The sequence below is a fragment of the Melitaea cinxia genome, chromosome 2 (genome assembly GCF_905220565.1).
Source record: "Melitaea cinxia chromosome 2, ilMelCinx1.1, whole genome shotgun sequence".
Classification (NCBI taxonomy): domain Eukaryota; kingdom Metazoa; phylum Arthropoda; class Insecta; order Lepidoptera; family Nymphalidae; genus Melitaea; species Melitaea cinxia.
In genome coordinates, this window is record NC_059395.1 from 12,872,121 (window position 1) to 12,892,775 (window position 20,655).

The 20,655-nt window shown below is 32.1% G+C and overlaps 3 protein-coding genes and 1 long non-coding RNA gene across 4 annotated transcripts; 1 reads left to right on the top strand and 3 right to left on the bottom strand.

Annotated features, from left to right (window-relative positions):
• Positions 1-184: 184 nt before the first annotated feature.
• Positions 185-3,469, bottom strand: LOC123665176 (tRNA (adenine(58)-N(1))-methyltransferase non-catalytic subunit TRM6). Its single transcript, XM_045599523.1, has 2 exons — positions 2,054-3,469; positions 185-1,136 (listed from the first exon to the last, which is right to left on the bottom strand). Exons 1-2 carry the CDS (start codon positions 3,266-3,268, stop codon positions 1,056-1,058), a joined length of 1,296 nt encoding a protein of 431 aa, XP_045455479.1. The 5' UTR covers positions 3,269-3,469; the 3' UTR covers positions 185-1,055.
• Positions 3,470-4,291: 822 nt separating this feature from the next.
• On the top strand, positions 4,292-7,796 carry LOC123660636 (succinate--CoA ligase [GDP-forming] subunit beta, mitochondrial). Its single transcript, XM_045595693.1, has 4 exons — positions 4,292-5,005; positions 5,081-5,236; positions 6,703-6,937; positions 7,073-7,796. The coding sequence occupies exons 1-4, from the start codon at positions 4,331-4,333 to the stop codon at positions 7,270-7,272; spliced, it is 1,266 nt and encodes a 421-aa protein (XP_045451649.1). The 5' UTR covers positions 4,292-4,330; the 3' UTR covers positions 7,273-7,796.
• A 441-nt stretch (positions 7,797-8,237) lies between these two features.
• On the bottom strand, positions 8,238-14,903 carry LOC123660642 (mitochondrial-processing peptidase subunit alpha). The gene is made up of 12 exons (XM_045595701.1): positions 14,845-14,903; positions 14,405-14,643; positions 14,156-14,235; positions 13,931-14,071; positions 13,327-13,464; positions 12,321-12,458; positions 11,822-11,959; positions 11,637-11,709; positions 10,886-11,018; positions 10,135-10,300; positions 8,757-8,889; positions 8,238-8,492 (listed from the first exon to the last, which is right to left on the bottom strand). Exons 1-12 carry the CDS (start codon positions 14,901-14,903, stop codon positions 8,311-8,313), a joined length of 1,620 nt encoding a protein of 539 aa, XP_045451657.1. The 3' UTR covers positions 8,238-8,310.
• Positions 14,904-15,013: 110 nt separating this feature from the next.
• LOC123662772 lies at positions 15,014-15,309 on the bottom strand. Its single transcript, XR_006744542.1, has 2 exons — positions 15,114-15,309; positions 15,014-15,081 (listed from the first exon to the last, which is right to left on the bottom strand). It is a non-coding gene; the product is annotated as an uncharacterized LOC123662772 (long non-coding RNA).
• Positions 15,310-20,655: the final 5,346 nt, after the last annotated feature.

The following is a 20,655-nucleotide window of genomic DNA, read 5'->3' on the forward strand; positions in this document are numbered from 1 at the left end:
TCAAATGAGTTGCTTTATTTGAAAATATCAATTTAATTTTTATTTTGCATAAATCAATTAAATCATTAAAAATGCAGTGGGAGTATTTCTTGTGCCAAATTATAAATGATTTTATCAAGTTTGATAATGATTTAAATGTATTCACTATTCATCTCGAATATTATATAGAAAAAAATCTATGTTAACAGTTTGAATTAATTTTTATTTATATTAATTTTATGAAAAAATCCTAATGCATTAGACTATTAAAAAATCAGACTGATACACATTCCTTAACTTTTTTGCTATTTAAATGAATAATGAATGGTTTCTTTTGTGTTATATTAACTTGTGAAATAACTTTCATCCTCCATAAATGTATGCCCAAATGCTTCTCATATGATTTGAATTGTAAAAACATTGCCTTATTTTATCCTGTATAAAAAGCAATTGAAAAATTTATTTGCTTATAAAATAAATTATTTATTAAAAAAGTGTTTTTTTTTCTTTTCATATCCACGAGCCATTTTCTTTATTACCTTATTTATATTGAAAGTGTGATGCTATCAATGAAAAAATGATATTGTTCTAATAAAGAACATTTAATTCTGCTGGTGTGAATATTTTAAATTTGTAACCAATTTTTTAGTCTAAATCATATCTTGATTTATCGTAATAATATTTATTGTTGCGAAAATAACATTTTCTTCTCGTAGTTGCATTAAAAGAAAAAAATAAACAATTTTTCTCAAATATTTTACATATTAGATAAAATTGTTATTTAGCTTAGCTATAAACTTTTTTAGTAATAGAAAACTCGCAAGAGATCTTATAAATAGGCATTTTGATATAATTTATCATTTTTATTACATTTAAAAATAAAAAACAGCTTGTTACATTGTTTAACATTTAATTTTTATGATCAACTAAATCTTAATTTTGATTGATTCAGCCCGTAACATTCCTCTGCGGGCATAGGCCTGTTTCACCATGTAGGAGAATAGTAGGAGCCTAATCCACCACGTTCCTCTACTGCTGCGGGTTGGCAGGTGAAATAGTGGAAAAATCTAACTTTACTATTTAAGTATATATCCAGTTAAAAGAAACCCACTTGACCCATTCATCATAACTTCTGGATGTGTTCTCTCAGGTAAAATCTGCAACAAATATTAAGTGTAAAAAACAGTTTTATAATACACTTTTTGTATGTACAACATTACATACTACACTACAACACTATATCATAAAGAAAATTGTATGCATTACATATCAAAATTTTATATTACCATCTTACCAAAAACAATTTTTTTTTATACTAAACGTTTTTTAGATTTAGTAGAGATTGTTCTTTATTTATCAATAGCCAAGTATTTAATAACCATCCATACAAATAAACATCAATCTCTATTTTCCTTGGTACCAAACAACCACTGAACTAAACTGAACCAACAACTGAACTGATTTCGCTAATTCTTTTTTTGTTGTATTTGTTATTGTCAGGAGAAAGTTTTTATGAAAGAAAAAATTAAGAAAATTGTGCGAAAAATTAGAAAATTTTAAAATACTTAACCACCATATAAAATTATTTCTAATCTAACCTTAGCGCTTTGGACAATATTTTATAAACTTTTTTAATGTAACCTTATGACGTTTGACATAGAATTGACAGAAGGTTGGTTAAAACACTGTTTTTTAATATTTCTTTTTATTAATTCATCACTTCAGCCTATCGCAGTCCATTGCTGGACATAGGCCTGCACAAGTTCGCACCAAAAATGGCGTGTGTATTGCCCATAGTCACCACGCTGGGCAGGTGAGTTGAAGGCCTGTGTATTTCAAAGCCAGTAGGTGGATGGTTATCCCGCCCGGTTGGATTTTTGAGTTCCAAAGTGGTAGTGGAACTGTGTTATCCCTGAGTCGCCTTTTACGACACCCACGGGAAGACAGGGGTTGTTTTTTTAGTTATACCAATTCAATTATTGAATTGAATATTGATTCATAGTTAGACATGATGGGACAACGCCTGTCCGGTCAGCTAGTATTTTATAATACTCAAATACATGAAAATAGATACCTGATAATTTCTCATCCAGTTATTTGTTAATTTTAAAGCAGCAACATTGCTTAAAGATTTGAGTGTCATATATAAGTTTTGCAGTGGTTCAGCTACACTATAATAAATAACAAATGGTCTGCCAGGTTTTACAAATGTCATAAGTTCCAAAAATATATTTTGGGGATCTTCTTTACATGTTACTACTAACGAGTCAACTTTTTTGGATAACACCTCTGATGCGGCTATATTATCAAAATGCCATTTTGGTTTTTTCGGAGCAATTTCTGAAGCTTCATTGGTTTCATTTGATTCGGTGACCAACGTTGAGTCCTCAAGCTTAGGTTTTTTAATCTCATGTTCAATATTTTCTTCTCGTTTTCTTTTCAAGTTAGTTATACCTCCTACTGTTTCTGATGTATTAGTATCGCAACCTTGATGAACTTGTCGCAAGGCTGAGTATACATTGACTGATATACATTTATTATATTGATCTGGACTAAAATTCATAGCTAGCAATGCCTGTTTCTGAGACATATTTCCAGGATGCATATGAACTAATTTTCCATTGCATTGTGGTCCCATTGCGCTTAATAAAGCAGCAGCTATGAGACCATTAGAACCTGAATCATAAAGCAAATGATTACCTTCACTACTAATGTTAGAAAATGCTATAATTTGGGACAAAGTATCTATTCGAACACCTTGTACCTTGCTTGGGTCCAGTTTGTACAATATTTCTGTGATATTACGAAGATTCGGTTTTAAGATTTGAATATATTCAAAATATTTTTTTTCTTTCTTTTTTAAATATTTTGCTTGTGAGAATTCGGTTTTATTATGAAATGTATTTGAATTTGTTATTAAAGTTTCCACAATTTCAGAGGCGCTGGTAGAATCACTTTTAAGTTCACTAATTTCATTTGCAGATAGTTTTTGAGATCTTCCATCGTCGTAAATATTTCTGTTGTCGGTACCAGAGGTTTTTAAACCAATTTCTTCGATGAGGTTAGCAGTTTCTTTTGATAGCTCTAAATGATATTCTTTATTTCTTTTTGTACCGGTTGCTATCATTTTAAAAATAGAAAAATATTGCGACCCTTCTATTCCACTCAAATTTATCGTGTCTTTTCCTATATTTACAGTTGAATTTGGTTTATTAAATTTATGTAGCTTTTTGTAGTTTTGTTTTTGTATAACAATATATTCACCAACTTTAATGATATGATCACTCATGTTTAAATTTATTTAAATCGACTTAATTTATAAATAAAGTCGGTGATTAAGATATTATTTTGTACAAACAATTTATAGATTATTATTTAGGTTATATTATTGTCAAAAAAACCTGAAACACGATTCGTTTTTTTTTTTTTTTTATGGACTGCATGTTAGTGCATTGCCAATGACGAGCAGGAATTAAGGATAAGGAAAATGTTCAAAAATTGTGGATAACGGACAAGAGGATTTTTTGAGAAGATTCAGAAGCGGTGTAGCCTTCTCATTGAGAAAAACTTTCCTTTTAATTTAATTAATATTCCTGTACAGTTCTGAACTTTCTATTTTAGCTATAAGTGTACACATCATAATATATTTTGTGTCTGTATATATTTCTCATATTTCTACTAATATTTTAAACGAAATAAATATGATATATATAAAATTGTATTGGATTATATATTTCTTAATAATATAGACATTTAATATATTGTATATGTTTTTTATTTATTTTTTTTTCTTTTCATCGTAAAATATATTATTTTGTTTCTTCCTATCCTGAATCCTGTCATAAATTCCTTTTGTCCGTTATCCACAATTTTTGACCATTTTCCTTAATTCCTTCTCGTCATTAGCAATGCACTAACGTGCAGTCGTTCTCTATGCTCCATGTTTTCGGGACACTATTTTCTATAGCGATCGTTCTCCTTTTCTCTATGCTCCATGGTGCAGTCCATAAAAAAAAGTTGTCAACTGTCAATTGAATGATTGCCGATACTTGGCCGATACTTTTATACTCTTTGATTGCCGACTTGTGCCGACCAATGATAATAATATTAATAAATTATTAAAATAAATAAAATTATATTTCTGTTTCTCACCTCGAAGGTGCCGAGCCCACTGTTCGTCAAAACGTCTCAACTTAATACTTATCAAACCAGTGTAGTATTTATTTGAAGTGGCTTTTGAACCTAATATTTTTAATTTAAATTATTATCGATAACGACGGGAATATAAAAGTATATTATTTAGTATTAAAAAGTGTGATTAACATAATTCTTTACTTTTATACTACAAAAAATGTCTGCTATAACCAAAACCAAGAACTTTAAAGTATTGCATACCTTAACCCAAAATTATTCTCCTCGAGTAATAAGTCGAAGACATTTAAACCTTCAAGAATATCATAGTAAAGACTTATTGAGAAAACATCAAGTTTCAATTCAAAATTTTCGACTGCTTGACAGTTCTTTAGATCCAAAGTCATTAAATGGTTTTAAAGCTGACGAATATGTTGTCAAAGCACAAATCTTAGCCGGTGGTCGGGGAAAAGGACATTTCGATAATGGTTTCAAAGGAGGAGTCCATCTAACGAAAAACCAAAATGAAATACTAGATCTAGCTAAGAATATGATTGGACATAAACTTATTACTAAACAAACACCCAAAGATGGGATACTTGTAAATAAGGTAATGGTAGCAGAAAGTGTTAACATTGTAAGAGAAACATATCTAAGTATTGTTATGGAGAGGACATATAATGGTGCTGCATTAGTTGCATCTCCAGCTGGAGGTATGGACATTGAGGCAGTAGCTGAAAAGACCCCACACTTGCTTAAAACAGTCCCTATTGACATCCACGAAGGTGTTACTGATAAAGTGGCTAAAGAAATTGCTGAATTTCTAGAATTCAAAGGTCCTTTAGTAAATAAATGTGCAGAAGAAATTAAAAAATTATGGCAACTATTCCAGAAGGTATATAAAGATTTAATAAATGTGATATGCTGAATTCACCAACATAAGTATTATAAAATTGTTTTATCATTTTAGGTGGATGCAACTCAACTGGAAATAAATCCTTTAGTTGAGACTGATGATGGTAGAGTAGTTGCAGTTGATGCAAAAATTAATTTTGATGACAATGCTCAGTTCAGACAGCAAGAGATATTTGCTCTAGATGACACATCTGAGACAGATCCAAGAGAGGTAAGTCAGTTATGAATGAAAAAAATTGATTGATGAATATTTGTTCTATGTAGTTGTAATCACATTCTTGAAAATAGTTCTAGTAATTATAATAAAATTTGGGATATAAAAGAAATGAAAAACTGACCAAACTAAGCCTCATTGTCCTTTGGTTGAAAGTACAGAAAAGGAATAGTAAAAAAAAGAAAAAAAAAAGACGTGCGTCTTGGGACACCCGACAGAAGTGATAACTTAAACTAATCTAAGTTGAACTAATTAATATTGAAATCGTTTAACTTGAGAAAAGACGACTAGCACTGTGGGTTAGAGTGCGAGAGGAGGAGTCTGCCTACTGCTGCCGTATGCGTGAGAGAAAGGGAAGCCAGACAGACGGGTGCCATAATGCATTACGTAACAAAGCAGTTTACACTCCTATAAGATGTTATCATTTCAAAAACTATTTCTTTACTGTCACCCGACCAAGGCAATACAACAGTAGCATGAACATCCATGAAGCAAAGCAGCATGGGCATGTGTTTTTACTTTTTATTTAAACTAGAATCAATATATTTGTCAATGATTTGGTATTATGTAAATTACTTTGATATTTACACATTGATAAATATATCTTATCTCAAGCTTATCACAATTTGACATAATAATGTTCTAAGTAAACAAGGGCAATCTCGTATTTCTTATCATTTATACTTTAAATGAGAATGACTGAATAGGTTGAATTGGTTGCATATTTATCAAACATTATATAAACACTATACTTTATATTGTTATGTATTATCTTAATATATATAAATCTCGTGTCACAATGTTTGTCCGCGATGAACTCTTAAACTACTTAACCGATTTTAATCAAATTTGCACACCGTGTGCAGTTTGATCCAACTTGAAAGATAGGGTATATTTTGTTTTGATATATGTAATTATTATATTTAAGAAAAAAAATAAGGCGATACGAAGTTTGCCAGGTCAGCTAGTATAAATATAAAAATATTTATATGTTAGTGTACAAATGTGCTAATCTCAGGAACTACTGGTCCGATTTGAAAAAAATCTTTTAGTGTTATATGCCCATTTATCGAGTAAGGCTATAGGCTATATATCATCACGCTAAGACTAATAAATAATAAATTCCGTCTGTGCGTTTTCTCTCTCAAATCTCAGGAACTACTGGTCCGATTTGAAAAAAATCTTTTAGTGTTATATGCCCATTTATCGAGTAAGGCTATAGGCTATATATCATCACGCTAAGACTAATAGGAGCAGAGTCCACCCGGACCAAGTCACTGGCAGGAGCTAGTTATAAATAATTATTATGTTGATGACAAGTTAACAGTCAATTTTATTTTAAAATGTATAATTAATTCAACTTTTTGTTACAATAATTATAAGTTTAAGTAAAATTATGAAAGTTTAATTTTTCTGTTCTAATTAAATCAACATAACATTTTTTTTATTCAAAATAATTTCAGAGAGAAGCTGCTGCTCTCAATTTAACATACATTGATATGGATGGCAGTATTGGCTGTATGGTAAATGGTGCTGGGCTAGCTATGGCCACCATGGACCTTATAATGTTAAGTGGAGGAAGGCCAGCTAATTTCCTAGATCTAGGAGGTGGTGTTGGACAGGCCCAAGTATCGGCCGCTTTAAGGATCTTGGAATCTGACCCCAAAGTAAAAGCTGTATTTGTTAATGTGTTTGGTGGTAAGTAAAAATATACATGTTATCAATCAAATATTTTGAATATAAAAATAATATGCACATAATAACATTTTACAGTGTATTTAACAATCTTAATAAGTATTATAATATAAATAAAATTTTAAATTGTTCTCGCAGGAATTGTAAACTGTGCAACTATAGCTAAAGGAATAATTGCTGCATGCAAAGAACATCCTCCTAAGTACCCGATTGTTATTAGACTGGAAGGTACAAACTCTGCTGAAGCGAGAACAATTTTAGAAAAATCTGGTTTCCCATTCAGCATTATAAACGATGCAGATGAAGCTGCTAAAACTGCTGTGAAATTGGCACAATAAAAGAAAAATATATAGAAACTTCAGGTGTTAATGGATTTCTATATTTATATTTTAGTTTATATATAAATAAAAGGTTAGAGTTATATTTAAATTTAAAGATGTAGTTGGACCAGAAAACGAATTGAAATATAACTTCAAAACATAGCTCGTTTGATGTTTTAAGAATGAGGACAATATTTACGTCTAAATCTAATACAATATATGTATAGGCATTAAGAATTAAAGACATTGTTGAATATATGCACAAATTATGACATTGTTAAGTTTTATAACTTTTGTATTTGAGATAATTTTAATATGATTTGTACTTATTTAATGGTATATACTTAATTATGGTTACATAGTGTTTATTAATAAAAATGAATATTTTTCTGGTGTGAAACATACTTGTGTACCGTTTTAAAATAAAATTTGTAAAGAATTGAAAATGTACTCTTGTCAGCCAGAGACACTTACCATGATTATACATTAGTTCTTCTTAAATTTAAGCATTCTTTTGTACATTGAAATAAATATTAAGTGTACATATTCTCTTTTATTAACAAAGGTGATTTTTATTGGGATATCAATTACCATCCAATATATAATAATAATGATTTATTTTCCATCACAATCATCTTGATACAATGAAACCTTATCTTATTAATGATATAACACCTGGCAGATGTCCTGTCTGGAAAACAGCTACCAAATTTGATACTTACCGATAGCAGCGACACCTACCGGGTCCAATTAAGATAAAAACTACCCAATCTCCCAAGTTGGTCCAAATTACAGATGCTTACAAAATTTAATAAAAATTGGTTCAGTAGTTTTGGGAGTTTATCTGAAACATACATCGTGACGCGAAATTTTTATATATCTAACAAGTGTATATATATATATATATATATAATATCAGCATTGCACCCGTGCGAAGCCGGGGTGGGTCACTAGTCAGGATATAAAATAAAAAAACTTCATATGAAATAAGACTAAAATAAATTTATTTAACATCCATATACAACGTATATGCGATAACATTTCTAGAATATATTTTTAAACGCGAAAAAGATTAAGTCGTCGGCCCTGTGAAGAGGATTCGCTCTTATTGAGAGTCATGTTTGCCTGTATATCTTCAAAACTGGGTAAGTGTATGAGCTTGCCGCGCGCGGCGACGGCTGGTCGCTTACTGAGCATGCGTCTCGCCACGCGGATTATATCCTCAGCGGTGATTTTTTCTGTCAATTAATATTTTATATAAATAAAGTAATATATCTGAAGCAGAATTTAAATCGATAAATAGATCAAAGAAAAATTGTATTAAATACCTTTGCCTTTTAAAAAGTATTTTTTATGTAATAATTTTGACTATTATAGTCAGTCTTTATATGTGCTATTTCTTCTAGCACAGGCAGCTCTTTATATATCTCTTAAGTGTTGCCTTGGGGGCCATTTTAATAACAATATTTATGAAAAGCACGGGTACATTAAGGCAAACTAACCGATTTCATTAATGAAGAACGAAGGTGGTTTTCTCTTTCCAGTAGCTAGTACTTGGCGGCCAACATCTTCAAACACCACCGGCCTCGCTTCGAGGTTCATCAGTAGCATGGATTGTAGTTGAGTTTTCGCTCTCTGTAAAGAATACTTCGATGATAAGTAAAATAAATAAAGGCATCTTGAGTTATCTTAATCGTAATGTTCGGATATTAAATGATACAAGTTCGCACATACACCTCAAGGTATAGTTTTATAATTTTACAGATACATAATGCAATTTATAAGGCATTTATATAAATTAACTAGCTGTTCCCACGACTTCATCCGCGTGTAATTTAACAAAAAAAGTTTTTGTGTTATAAAATAAAAATACTTCTAAAATAAAAGTAGCCTAAGTTACTCCTTATTACATCTGCTATCTACCAATGAAAGTCCCGTTAAAATCGATGTAGCCATTTCAGAGTTTTAGTCGGAACAAACAGACAGACAAAAATTGTAAAAAATATTATTTTGGTATATGTACCATATTCATTTAGTACAAATCTGTTATTTTAATATTACAAACAGACACTTTAATTTTATTTATTTGTATAGATGTAACTAATTTGTTTTTGGTACTGATTGAGTTCATTTAATTTAAAGCTCTCATCCTTGTAGTTTACTAGTAAAGATCAATTGAATCGAAATTTACGGATTTAAGTAGCCTATATTATACAGTCTTTCAACTATTTACTTTAGAATTCCGTCACAAACCAATTAGTAGTTCACGTGTAACTTTTTAACAAACATTCACCCATTCGTCAATCAGCGTTTTAATCGTCCAACGGTCAAGAGTAGGATAGTTTTTGACAACTGCGGCGAAAAATCGGGGTAAATTGGGGTAATTACTTGAGATGAAACGGATATCCGGTAACTATCCGGTATCCAGCCTATCCAGCTTTGTTTTCACTATCAGCATGGTGTTCGCATGTATAATAAAATACCACAAACGATTTTGGAATTGTCTCAACATAAATTTAAAGTTTTTTAAAAAAAAAAATTAATAGATAAAGCTTATTACTCGGTGCAGGTGCCACATGGTTGGCCGAATATCCGGTATCCGGTATCCGGCCAAACTGCTATCCGTTTCATCACTGGTAATTACCACTTAGAAAAGGTATTTGTACAAATATTTGTTTCTGTTCTGCGTATCTGTCCTCATGGGTTTCCTCACCGTGCCTCAGAGAGCACGTAAAGCCATCAATCCCGGTCTTATCATAGACACCTGATAGCCTCAATACCCATAGGTAGTAGGGTATACAACCGCTAACCCTACACGGAGAAAGAGGCTGGCCAGCAGCGGGACGTGACAGGGCGAATGCACGAGGCGAGGTCGCTGACCCTGAGCTCGGCGTCGGCGACGGCGCCCGCCGCGGCGGCCAGCTCGCGCGCCACGAGCAGCGCCGTGTCGTGCAGGCGCGCGGGCGGCGCCGCCGCGTGCACGCAGAACAGGCCCGAGTCGCCGTACGCGTGGTTGTAGGCCGTTGCGTTGAACATCCAGTGGTACCTGGCGCAGGTGAAGCTTTTAACGATATGATCAATTGATTAATTCTTTGGGCGTTCGTGTCTAGCTAGTTTTCGATTGCCTGTTGTCGTTTCTGTAGAATGAGTTACCCAGAATAGTATTGTAACACTGTTGACACTGATTGAATATGATAATTCAGATGACCAGTTCTTTTGTAATTTTTTAAAAACTAGTGAACTACCCATATGTAAATTATGAAAACGTTATTACAAAAAAGATTCATAAAAAAAAACTTGAATGTGTGCTTAATACCGATGCAAGATCACCCTATATCTAGCCTTTCACCTTCGAAAGTGACAGATCAGCCTAACTTAACGTGTGTAACGTACAGCCTACGAAAAAAGTGTATGGGGTGCGCCAAACATTAGACCTCACGACTGAAGTAAAACTTTTTTGCTTCATCTAACTTATACCACCCTCTCAACTTCCGTTCGATCACGCTTTTCGTAGCGCTCTCATCACACAATCACCAGCTTATCCCCCTAGTCAGGCGTACGTAAGGAAGTTTTACTTCCAAACTGTTGTTATCAGATAGTTAATATTTGCAGACAACTAGTGGGGTGTCACCTGTTGAGCACGTTGGTGTAGAGGCGCGTGTACATGCCCTTGCCGGGCCCGCCCGCCGAGAACGAGCCGCCGCCGCCCATCATCATGTTGAGCACGCACGTCGCCACGAAGTCGGGGTCACCGTGCGAGCAGCCTGGAACATTCGATTACTTTACACACACACACACACACACACACACACACACACACACACACACACACACACAAACGGTCGTCTGTTCCTAATACCTTAGGCAAGCAACTTAATGCTTGTGTAGGTACCAGCCGACTGTTACAGCTAAATATATTTTTTTTAAATAAATATACGTAGAAATAATACATATATAAAAAGAAATATTACACATAGACTCAGGCAGGAATCGAACCCGCAACCCGCGTAAAGCACGGCAATAAACAGCGCCAAAGACCTAGTCAATTTATTACTCAAATATACATGAACGCATAGTCTGTGAATTACTATGACCTTACATGCGTATGTGTGATTTCAAATAAATCAATATGCTTCACTTGTAATTGGTATAATAGATAATATGATTAGACTACATGTAACCATTAAGAAAGCTTGTATTTTACAATCATATTCAAGAGAAACTGAGTAAATAGTAAAAGTATTAAGAGTAATTGTTGCTTAGATAAATTTACACAAACAACGTAAAAGCAAGTTTGATATTCTTCTCATATATCTACTAATTATATTTTTGTTAATAGTTATATAATAATTCTCCTATAACATAATAATATTATTACTCACTTTCTAATCCTATAACAACATGAGATAATTCAGGTAAGTCAGATCCTGGATAGAGTGGGATTTCACATTCCTCCTGCAATTAAATTATTACTGTTAAAAATAAAATTGTTTTTTTTTTTTTTTTTTTGCTATTAATGTTAACCGTATTTATCTCTTAAATATAGATACAGAAATTGTGTATTTACTTGTTCTATTCCTCCTGTATATTGTGCAATAGACTTATCTATCTGTGGTTTAAATGAATCGCTGTCTTCAGTGTGCCATGTTGGTTTTATGTCTACGAAATATTTCTGCACATATTCAACAAAGGGTCCATGTTCAACCTGGAACAATAAGATACAATCCATATAAAATAAAATAAATCGCTGAAGTCTAAGCACGCGTCTAGCTTTTGAACGATTGCATCAGATTATATAATTGTATTTTTGTTGTGCTCGTTATTGTCAGGATAAAGTTTGTGAGAATTAAATTTGAAAAAAAAAAAGGACTTTAAAGTTTGCCGGATCAGCAAGTAGTCGATAAAATTATAAATGCAAAAAAAAACTAATATTTTATTTAAACAAATAAAAAAGAAAATATAAATTTGATCACTTACATGTAAATTAATAAGAAAAAATATGACGATTCTTTTATCTACAACATGCAATATTCAAATTATACAATTATTTAAACTAAAAAACTTACCCCAACAGCAGCAACAACCATTCTATCAGGAGTGTAATGATTTTTCAAGTAGTTAATTATTACATTGCGGTCTATTTTAAATACATTTTCTTGTGGACAAATTTTCGGAATGCCGAGTGTGTTGCCTTTATATGCAGCCTGTAAGAAATTTAAAAGTAGTAGTACAATTGTTCATCACTTCAGCCTATCGCAGTCGACTGCTGGACATAGGCCTCCACAAGTTCGCACAGAAAATGGTGTGAACTCATGTGTTTTGCCCATAGTCACCACGCGGTGCAGCTGGCACCTGGGGTTGGTGATCGCAGGGCTGGCTAAGTCGCACTGAAAATGCTATTTATATTATTATTGTTTATGATCAGTCTAAATACTCTATAATTCAAAAATTTCTGAAAAAAATATATGAGAAATATTTCTCAATATAATTGTCATTATTAATTGTAAGTGTATTAATAAAATGGGATGTTACAAGCTGAATCAATCTATCAATCAATGTACTATTTTTCTTTTATATTTACAAAAGGCAGTATTGAGTTTTCTCTATTTAATATATGCACCAGCCTGAATTATAGTATATATTAATATATAAAATTAATAATAGCCTATTTAATATATTTATTTATAAAACCTATTATTAAAAACACCAATTATCATCAGATATACATTCATTCCACTCAGAAAAGTTTGTTTGTTTGTTTAAACATGCTAATTTTAGGAACTACTGGTTTGAATTGTAAACTTATTTTTGTGTTGGATAGCCCATTTACCGAGGAACACTATAGGCTAGGCCATTTTTTTCCTCAAATTAATGCATGTGAAACCGCAGGGCACAACTTACTGAATACCTTGATATAACAATTACAATTAACATTTACTTAAGTACTTAACACATTAACATCAGTTGAACATATTTGCCTCTACTTGTCATTATTACTGTCATTTTTCATTGTCATCATTACATATATACTGTCATTTATGTATTATTATAAGCATATTATTAAGCACATACGGCATGAATCATGTCCATTAATATAGTCTCTTGCTCGGGTCTCATTTGCAATGTTTCAAGTTCAAATGCAACAGCTTGTCTTGCTGCTTCTATTTCTTCTGTTGATAACTGAGGTCTTAATGTAACTTCAGCTAAAACCTATAAAGTGATTTTCAAATTAATAATATGTAATGGAATATTTACTATAAAAGTTTAAAAAAATTAATTTAAGCTTGAATTTGTATATCATAAATTTACTCTTTTACTAGTCACACAATTAATAACCAATCAAAACTTTTGAATGGTATTGAATGCAACTGCAAAACATTGCAAATAATATGGATGTGATCAATTTTCTTACAGGCAATTAATTGAAACATTAATAATTACTTTGTCAATCAGTTCATATAACAGTCAATGACTATATTTACTTGAATTATATACTAATACTACTTCTGTTTTTTTATATCAAAATATTTTAACTTTGGCCTAGTAGTTCAATTATAACAATTTCTTTTTGTTTTTGAAGTCCTATACAAAATGGATATAATATTACAATATGAAGCATTAAAAATTAAGAAACAATATTAAATGTGTGAAGCATTATGTATGGTTTATAAAATACCTGTGTTATTGCTTCAAGACCCCTTGAATCAGCACTGGTTGCATACACAGTGGTGTCACGAGAACCTTGGCAGTCACATATACCACCATGTCTCTCCAACTCTCTTAACATAACATCTCGGGTGGCAAATTTGTGGGTTGCCTGAAAATTTTATATGGCAATTTTGTCAAAATTGTACAATAATTATATATTAATTTTAAGTCCTCCTTTTAAGTCTTTACTTACACCAAAACTTAATTTCTCAAGAAAATGACAAATTCCATTAGGATATGCAATTTCATATCTTGGTCCGGAATCGATGACAACTAAAAAATATCAATCATAATTATTATAATAATAAACTTAAAATATCAAAACAATTAAAAAATATATTATTTACTTTATTTTAATTGATTTAGAACAAATGTATTTAAAAGCAAAACACTTGATATAATATATATTGAAAATAAAATATATTCATGTATTTTTACTTACCGCCAGCAGTACAAAATTGGCCAAACTTCTTTTCTGATGCAACTTTTAATCCATTACTTAGTGTTGTCACTTCTGTGGTGTAGTTTTCAGATTTCGAAGATGCATAAGCCACTGGAGGGAGGTTAGGCATAGGCTCAGACAATGGAGGCAGAGGAGTTACACTTCCTTTTGGTAAGGGTTGTGGCGGTCTTTCCACATTCTGACTGAAGCTTCTACTTCCATATTTAAGAGAAGGTAATCTGGAATAATATAAATATGATAAAATTCACTAGATTAAAATTTAACACTATTGACTTGTGAAATTAAAATATTACATTATTATTTCATCATTTCATACTAGAGGGAATTTTTCTTCACATTAAGAAATACCATATTTGTAAGGAAATAATGACCCACACTGCGATTACAACAATAGTTAAAATTTATTTTACAATACTAACCCATTTTTCATAGTACACAACCTAGAAAATAGAATTTTTATGTCTGATACATGAGACATTTTAGATATTTAATTTATTCGTAATTCATAAATTTAATAACGCGACGAAGTAACTTCCTAATCTAGAAAATAATTATTTATTACAAATTACAGAGAAAATTTAAAAGCAATTTTTTTAAGATATATTTTTTATTGACAAATGACATCGCTCATGATCACAGCCACAGATACACACATACTGACACAACTAAAAGCCATTAAGCAAAGAACTAACTGTTTGTTAGTCTGTTATATTAGAAATCCTCGGATAGAAATCAAAGCAGGTAGGTATAAAAATTAGACAGGCCGGTGGTGATCACAATTGGGCGAACCTTTTAGACTCGATCTTTGTCTTTTCCCGATTCCGATTCCAACTGATCGAATCGTGATCGTCTAACCCAATCTTATTTGACTCAATTATCACGTTACAAACAAACCAAACCCTAATTTATATCAATGTGTAATATTATGATAATGATCTTGAATGAAATCTTCTTACTTGATACTACGAGTTACTGATAAATAACTTAGTATACACATTAAACAGTTGTGATATTTATCGTACCATTAAATGCATTCTTTTGCATATTTTTAATTTATTATATTAAACACATGAGTTCGCGTTATTTTTGGCGTAAACTTGTGGAGGCCTATGTCCAACAGTGGACTGTATAGGCTGTAATGATGATGATGATGATATTATAATATAATATAGGTAATTATATATTACTGGCTGACTCGGCAAACGTATTTAAAAATAGGGGTTGATCGTAGAGGGTTGAAAATTTAAGGTTGTATGTATTTTTAAATGTTGTATCATAAAAAAAAAATAATAATTTATCTAAAAATTAAAATATATATATATATTAGGGGTGGACTACCCTTAACATTTAGGGGGATGAAAAATAGATGTTGTCCGATTCTCAGACCTACTCAATATGCATACAAAATTTCATGAGACTTGGTCAAGCCATTTCGGAGGAGTGTAACTCCAAACTATTAGATAATAAATTAAAAAAAAGAATCATCTATTCCAAGGGTTCCAAGGGTTTTTGCCACGGTGCCCTCGTGGCCATAGAAAGTAAAGAGAGGTCAGGGGTGCCATGAGTCTATCCTCTATCATTATCGCGAATATGCTGAATTACTGCAATTAACGATGACTTTCATGAGGAAATATCTTATTATTTCCTATATTTGAGTTACACGAAAAAATTTGCAGGAACAGGAACGTCCAGTCCAGGAAATTCTAGATACTTTGCTAAACCAGATTTTTATGCTAAAACTTTTAGAAAAAACTACTCTTGTGGATAAAAAAACTTTTGGTAGTGTGAGGAAAAAGGAAGATCATCCGACCAGACGGGTGTTGTGTCTACCAGTATATAAGTGTATAATTTATGGTGTCTGGCTACTGCCCCGACGGTGGTTGTCGGGTTCTTGTATATATTATATACCTACTCAATAGTCGTGGGTCGTAACGTCTTTTATGTGTAATCGGTTATACGTAGTTTCGTGGATACGCGTAACTAGTTTCGAAACTGCTTATTTTTCGTAACTAGTTATTTCTGTATACAGCATCAGTTATGGTTATGAAGTAGTTATATGTTATAAATTGTAACACATACGAATGCCGTAACGTACGTTAATATTGATGGATATTATAATCAAATTAACTTCCCTTCATACTTTATCCAGGCTTATAACTGGCTGCAAAACATGTTATTTAAATTCATTTTTTGATTTTTGTATAGACATAATAATCGATGCAGGCGTATTTAGAAGTTCATTTGATTTTATGTACAGCTTTTAATTATTTTTCGAGATATCTACATACATTATAATTAAAAATACAACAAAACCCACACTTTTTAGTATATACTTCAACGCGAGACAATAACATTAATCTTAATACTAAATAGTAAATTCGAAAATATTTAAAAAGAAACACGACCGAAATTAAAATTTCTTTAAAAACTGTACATATAAAAATAAACTTAAGTTCATAGTCGTTAAGTTTAAAATCGCATGAGCATATTCGACAACAAAGATACACCTATAGTACTTATAGCCATCTCTTTTTATTCTACGCGTAAGCGTATCTGCGTATTGTGTTACGTTATTAGGCAAAACGCTTATGCGCCGGTCGTTGTGTCACGTTTTTGATAAAACTGCGTACGTAAAATAATCGTTATATTCGTATCGGCGAAACTACGTACATGGTTATTCGCTTCGTAACTAGTTACTGAAACCGATTACGTTAAATAACGCCCAACGCTACTACTCAATCACTTTGAAAACTGATAGCGCCCCCACTCTGTTTTGTTGCAAGACCTGTGAAGAAGACCGTGATGGCGTGATATGTATTAAATATAAAGGTATGTGTGACTTTGGCGGGAACCTTGAAAAAGCGCGGTTGACTTTAAAATTTAATTTTAAAATTTTTCTGATAAGTGATTTTTTTTATAGCTAAAGTGTATTTAAAATATTGCTATTAGCTGCTGAAAAGCACAATAGCAATGGAGGTAAACGAGGGGGGCGGGTCTCACCCGCCCGCCTCAAAAAAACGGCCACGGCCTACGGATGAAGGAGGAGGCGTATCATCTGGCTGCGGTGATGAGCGAGATGCGTATTTACCGTACTACAAACCGAATTACAAAAGACTGTATCCGGAAAACTCACTAAACACAGATTTTAAAGTATATGTAGAATCCACAAATGACGATAGATTGGGTAACAAGAGCCCTATATACTTAAATCATATTTTCGCAATGGATGTAAAAGGTGTGACGGGTATTCAGAGGGTGAATGCAAATAAAATAGCAGTTATTTTTAAGCAATATAATACGGCCAATAACTTTATTAATAACACTACTTTCCTCACAAAATATAACATGAAGGCGTTCATACCGGCAGCGCAAATAGAAAAAACTGGCATCATTAGATTCGTTCCAGCGAATATATCTAACAAAGAACTTTACACAAGACTTTCTTCAATTTATGAAATAGTGGCAATAAGAAGGTTTTCAAAGAAAGTAGGACAAGAGCGCATTCCATTACAGACTGTAAGCATAACCTTTTTATCTAATGTACTGCCTAGTAATGTACAATATGATCTATTCTCGTACAGAGTTTTCGAATACATTCCACCATTATTACAGTGTTATAAGTGTTTTAAATTTAATCATTCAGCAAAGATTTGTAACGGTAAACAAAGATGTAGTATTTGCGGAGGTGAGCACTTGTATAAGGAATGTGATAAACCAACAGAAATCAGCTGCATAAATTGCAGTGGACCTCATCTTGCGATATCTAGATTATGTCCTATTAAAACAAAGAAGATTATCGAAAAGAAAAACAACATATCTTATGCAAGTGTCGCCTTTACAAAACAAGTCACCACAAATGAAACAGATTTCCCTCCACTCCCATCACCAAAATCACAACCTGTAAAAAGTAATGTTATTGTAAATAAGTCTGTAAATATCTCTGCAAATAAGTCTGTACAAGATGTAAATAAAGTTAAAACAGTCCATTCTAAAGACCTTAAAAGTCAAATAATTTCCAACAACGATGTACTTATGGCCCTAGTGCAGACGTTGGTGGAATTAGCCAATAAAGATGACAGTATACCTACTAATTTTAAAACTATTAAAGATGCATTATTAAAAAACTTAACATAATGGATTGTGTAGGGCCTAGTTCTACACAATCCAAGTTACGTATTGCGCAGTATAACATTCAAAGTGCAAATAGTAAAAAACCTTTATTGATACAATTTTTAAAACAACAAAATATTGATATTTGCCTTCTTAATGAGACATGGTTAAAAGATAATAATTTTAAAATACCAGGGTATAATATTTACAACAAAAATTCAAACAATTCACATAATGGAGTTGCAATACTGATAAAACCATACCTTAAGTATAATATATTAAATACCAGATTTTATGAAGACATTCAAACAGTTGCTGTATCTGTATCAACAGGACATAGTAGTTTAACAATTCTCTGTGTATACTGTCCACCTTCAAGTGGGCGTATACGAATTAATAGACTCCGTTACATTATTAATGATCTACCAAAACCCATATTTATGAGTGGTGACTTTAATGCTCATCATATTGCATTTGGTTGTCAGTCAACGAAAGGTAGAGGTCAGGAGTTATTTAATTTAATTGATGACTTAGATTTGTGTATTTTAAATGATGGTAGACCTACAACTATAAATCGCCCTAGACAAACTTCTTCTGCCATTGATGTAAGCTTCATCAGTGGCAGCCTCGCACCACTATGTGAATGGTCTGTACATGATGATACAATGGGAAGTTACCATTATCCAACAATAACAGAGATTTTATTACATGTAGATAAATATCATCTCAATTCCCCTGTAGATAGGTTCATATATAAAAAAGCTGACTGGGCAACATACACAGCTCTTTCAAAAACAATGTTTAATGATCTCATACTTCAATCACATGATCCTATTTCAACCTATAATAATTTCTGTCTTCATTTAGATACTCTTAAAGAAATGTCAATTCCAAAGCTCACTAAAACAAACACTTTCATAAGCAGGCCACCATCTCCCTGGTGGAATAGTATATGTGAACAAAGTGTTATTGCTTCATATAATGCACTAAAACTATATAGAAAAGAGCCTACTATTGAAAATTATATTAATTACAAAAGAAAAGATGCCCAGAAAAAGAGAACAATTTCAGAACAGAAAAAAATTGGATGGAATAATTTATGTAACACTTTTAATAGAAATACTCACATAAGTAAAATTTGGAATTTATTAAAAATGTTTAAAGGCATAAGACCTAAGAATAAATCATATACAAATGAGTTTATATCTCCACTCTTGGATAAATTATCAGATAATAGCAACTTAATTGAGGTAGATCAACTGAACGTTCTTTTTGAAATCAACAATCACAACCCAAATTCTAAATTTTTACTGGATCCATTTTCATGGTCTGAATTTTTAACAAGCTTGCACTCTAGACGAAATACAACTCCTGGCTTAGATGATTATCCTTACATAGTAATTAAAAAGTTAGATGTATCTGCCCAAAAGTTGTTTCTTAGCATCCTCAATTTGCTTTGGCGTAATAAATCTATTCCACAGTCATGGAAAACACAGTGTGTTGTCCCAATACTTAAGCCCGACAAATCTCCTGAGTTTGCTAGTTCTTATAGACCAATTTCCTTGTCATCCTGTCTTGGTAAAATATTCGAAAATATGGTGAAAGTCCGTCTTGACTGGTATGTTGAATCCAAGTGTTTCATTCCACATATACAATATGGCTTCCGTAGAGGGCGTAGTAGTGCAGACAGTTTCACCTCTTTAATCTCTGACCTGAAAAATGCAAAACATAGAAAATTAAACACTGTTTGCGTATTCCTAGATGTTCAAAGTGCTTTTGATAGTGTTGATCCTGGTATACTAGTTCAAATCATGTCTAGGTTGGGTGTGCCCGGGCACTTATGTAAGTGGATTTTTAATTTTTTGAACAACAGAACAATCTATGCTAGGCATAACAATATTTTATATGGACCCAAATGTGCCTCAAAAGGCACAATGCAGGGTGCCACGCTATCTCCACTACTATACAATATATACACAAGTGAAATTTGTAAATATGTAAATAATAAGAATGTAAATATTTTACAATTTGCTGATGACATTGTATTATATAGCAGTAATTACAACTTAGAGATTGCAATAGATAATATGAACAAATCCTTATTTCAACTATTACAATAT

Bases quoted from the DNA above. Each gene is read 5' to 3' on its own strand.
- LOC123660642 (XM_045595701.1), bottom strand. From the start codon at position 14,903: ATGTCTCATGTATCAGACATAAAAATTCTATTTTCTAGGTTGTGTACT. The intron at 14,644-14,844 runs GTTAGTATTGTA...ATATTATTCCAG, and splicing joins TTGTGTACTATGAAAAATGG to ATTACCTTCTCTTAAATATG. The intron at 14,236-14,404 runs GTAAGTAAAAAT...GATATTTTTTAG, and splicing joins CCAATTTTGTACTGCTGGCG to TTGTCATCGATTCCGGACCA.
- LOC123660636 (XM_045595693.1), top strand. From the start codon at position 4,331: ATGTCTGCTATAACCAAAACCAAGAACTTTAAAGTATTGCATACCTTA. The intron at 5,237-6,702 runs GTAAGTCAGTTA...AAATAATTTCAG, and splicing joins CTGAGACAGATCCAAGAGAG to AGAGAAGCTGCTGCTCTCAA. The intron at 6,938-7,072 runs GTAAGTAAAAAT...TTGTTCTCGCAG, and splicing joins ATTTGTTAATGTGTTTGGTG to GAATTGTAAACTGTGCAACT.
- LOC123665176 (XM_045599523.1), bottom strand. From the start codon at position 3,268: ATGAGTGATCATATCATTAAAGTTGGTGAATATATTGTTATACAAAAA. The intron at 1,137-2,053 runs GTATCTATTTTC...TATTTGTTGCAG, and splicing joins ACTGGATGAGAAATTATCAG to ATTTTACCTGAGAGAACACA.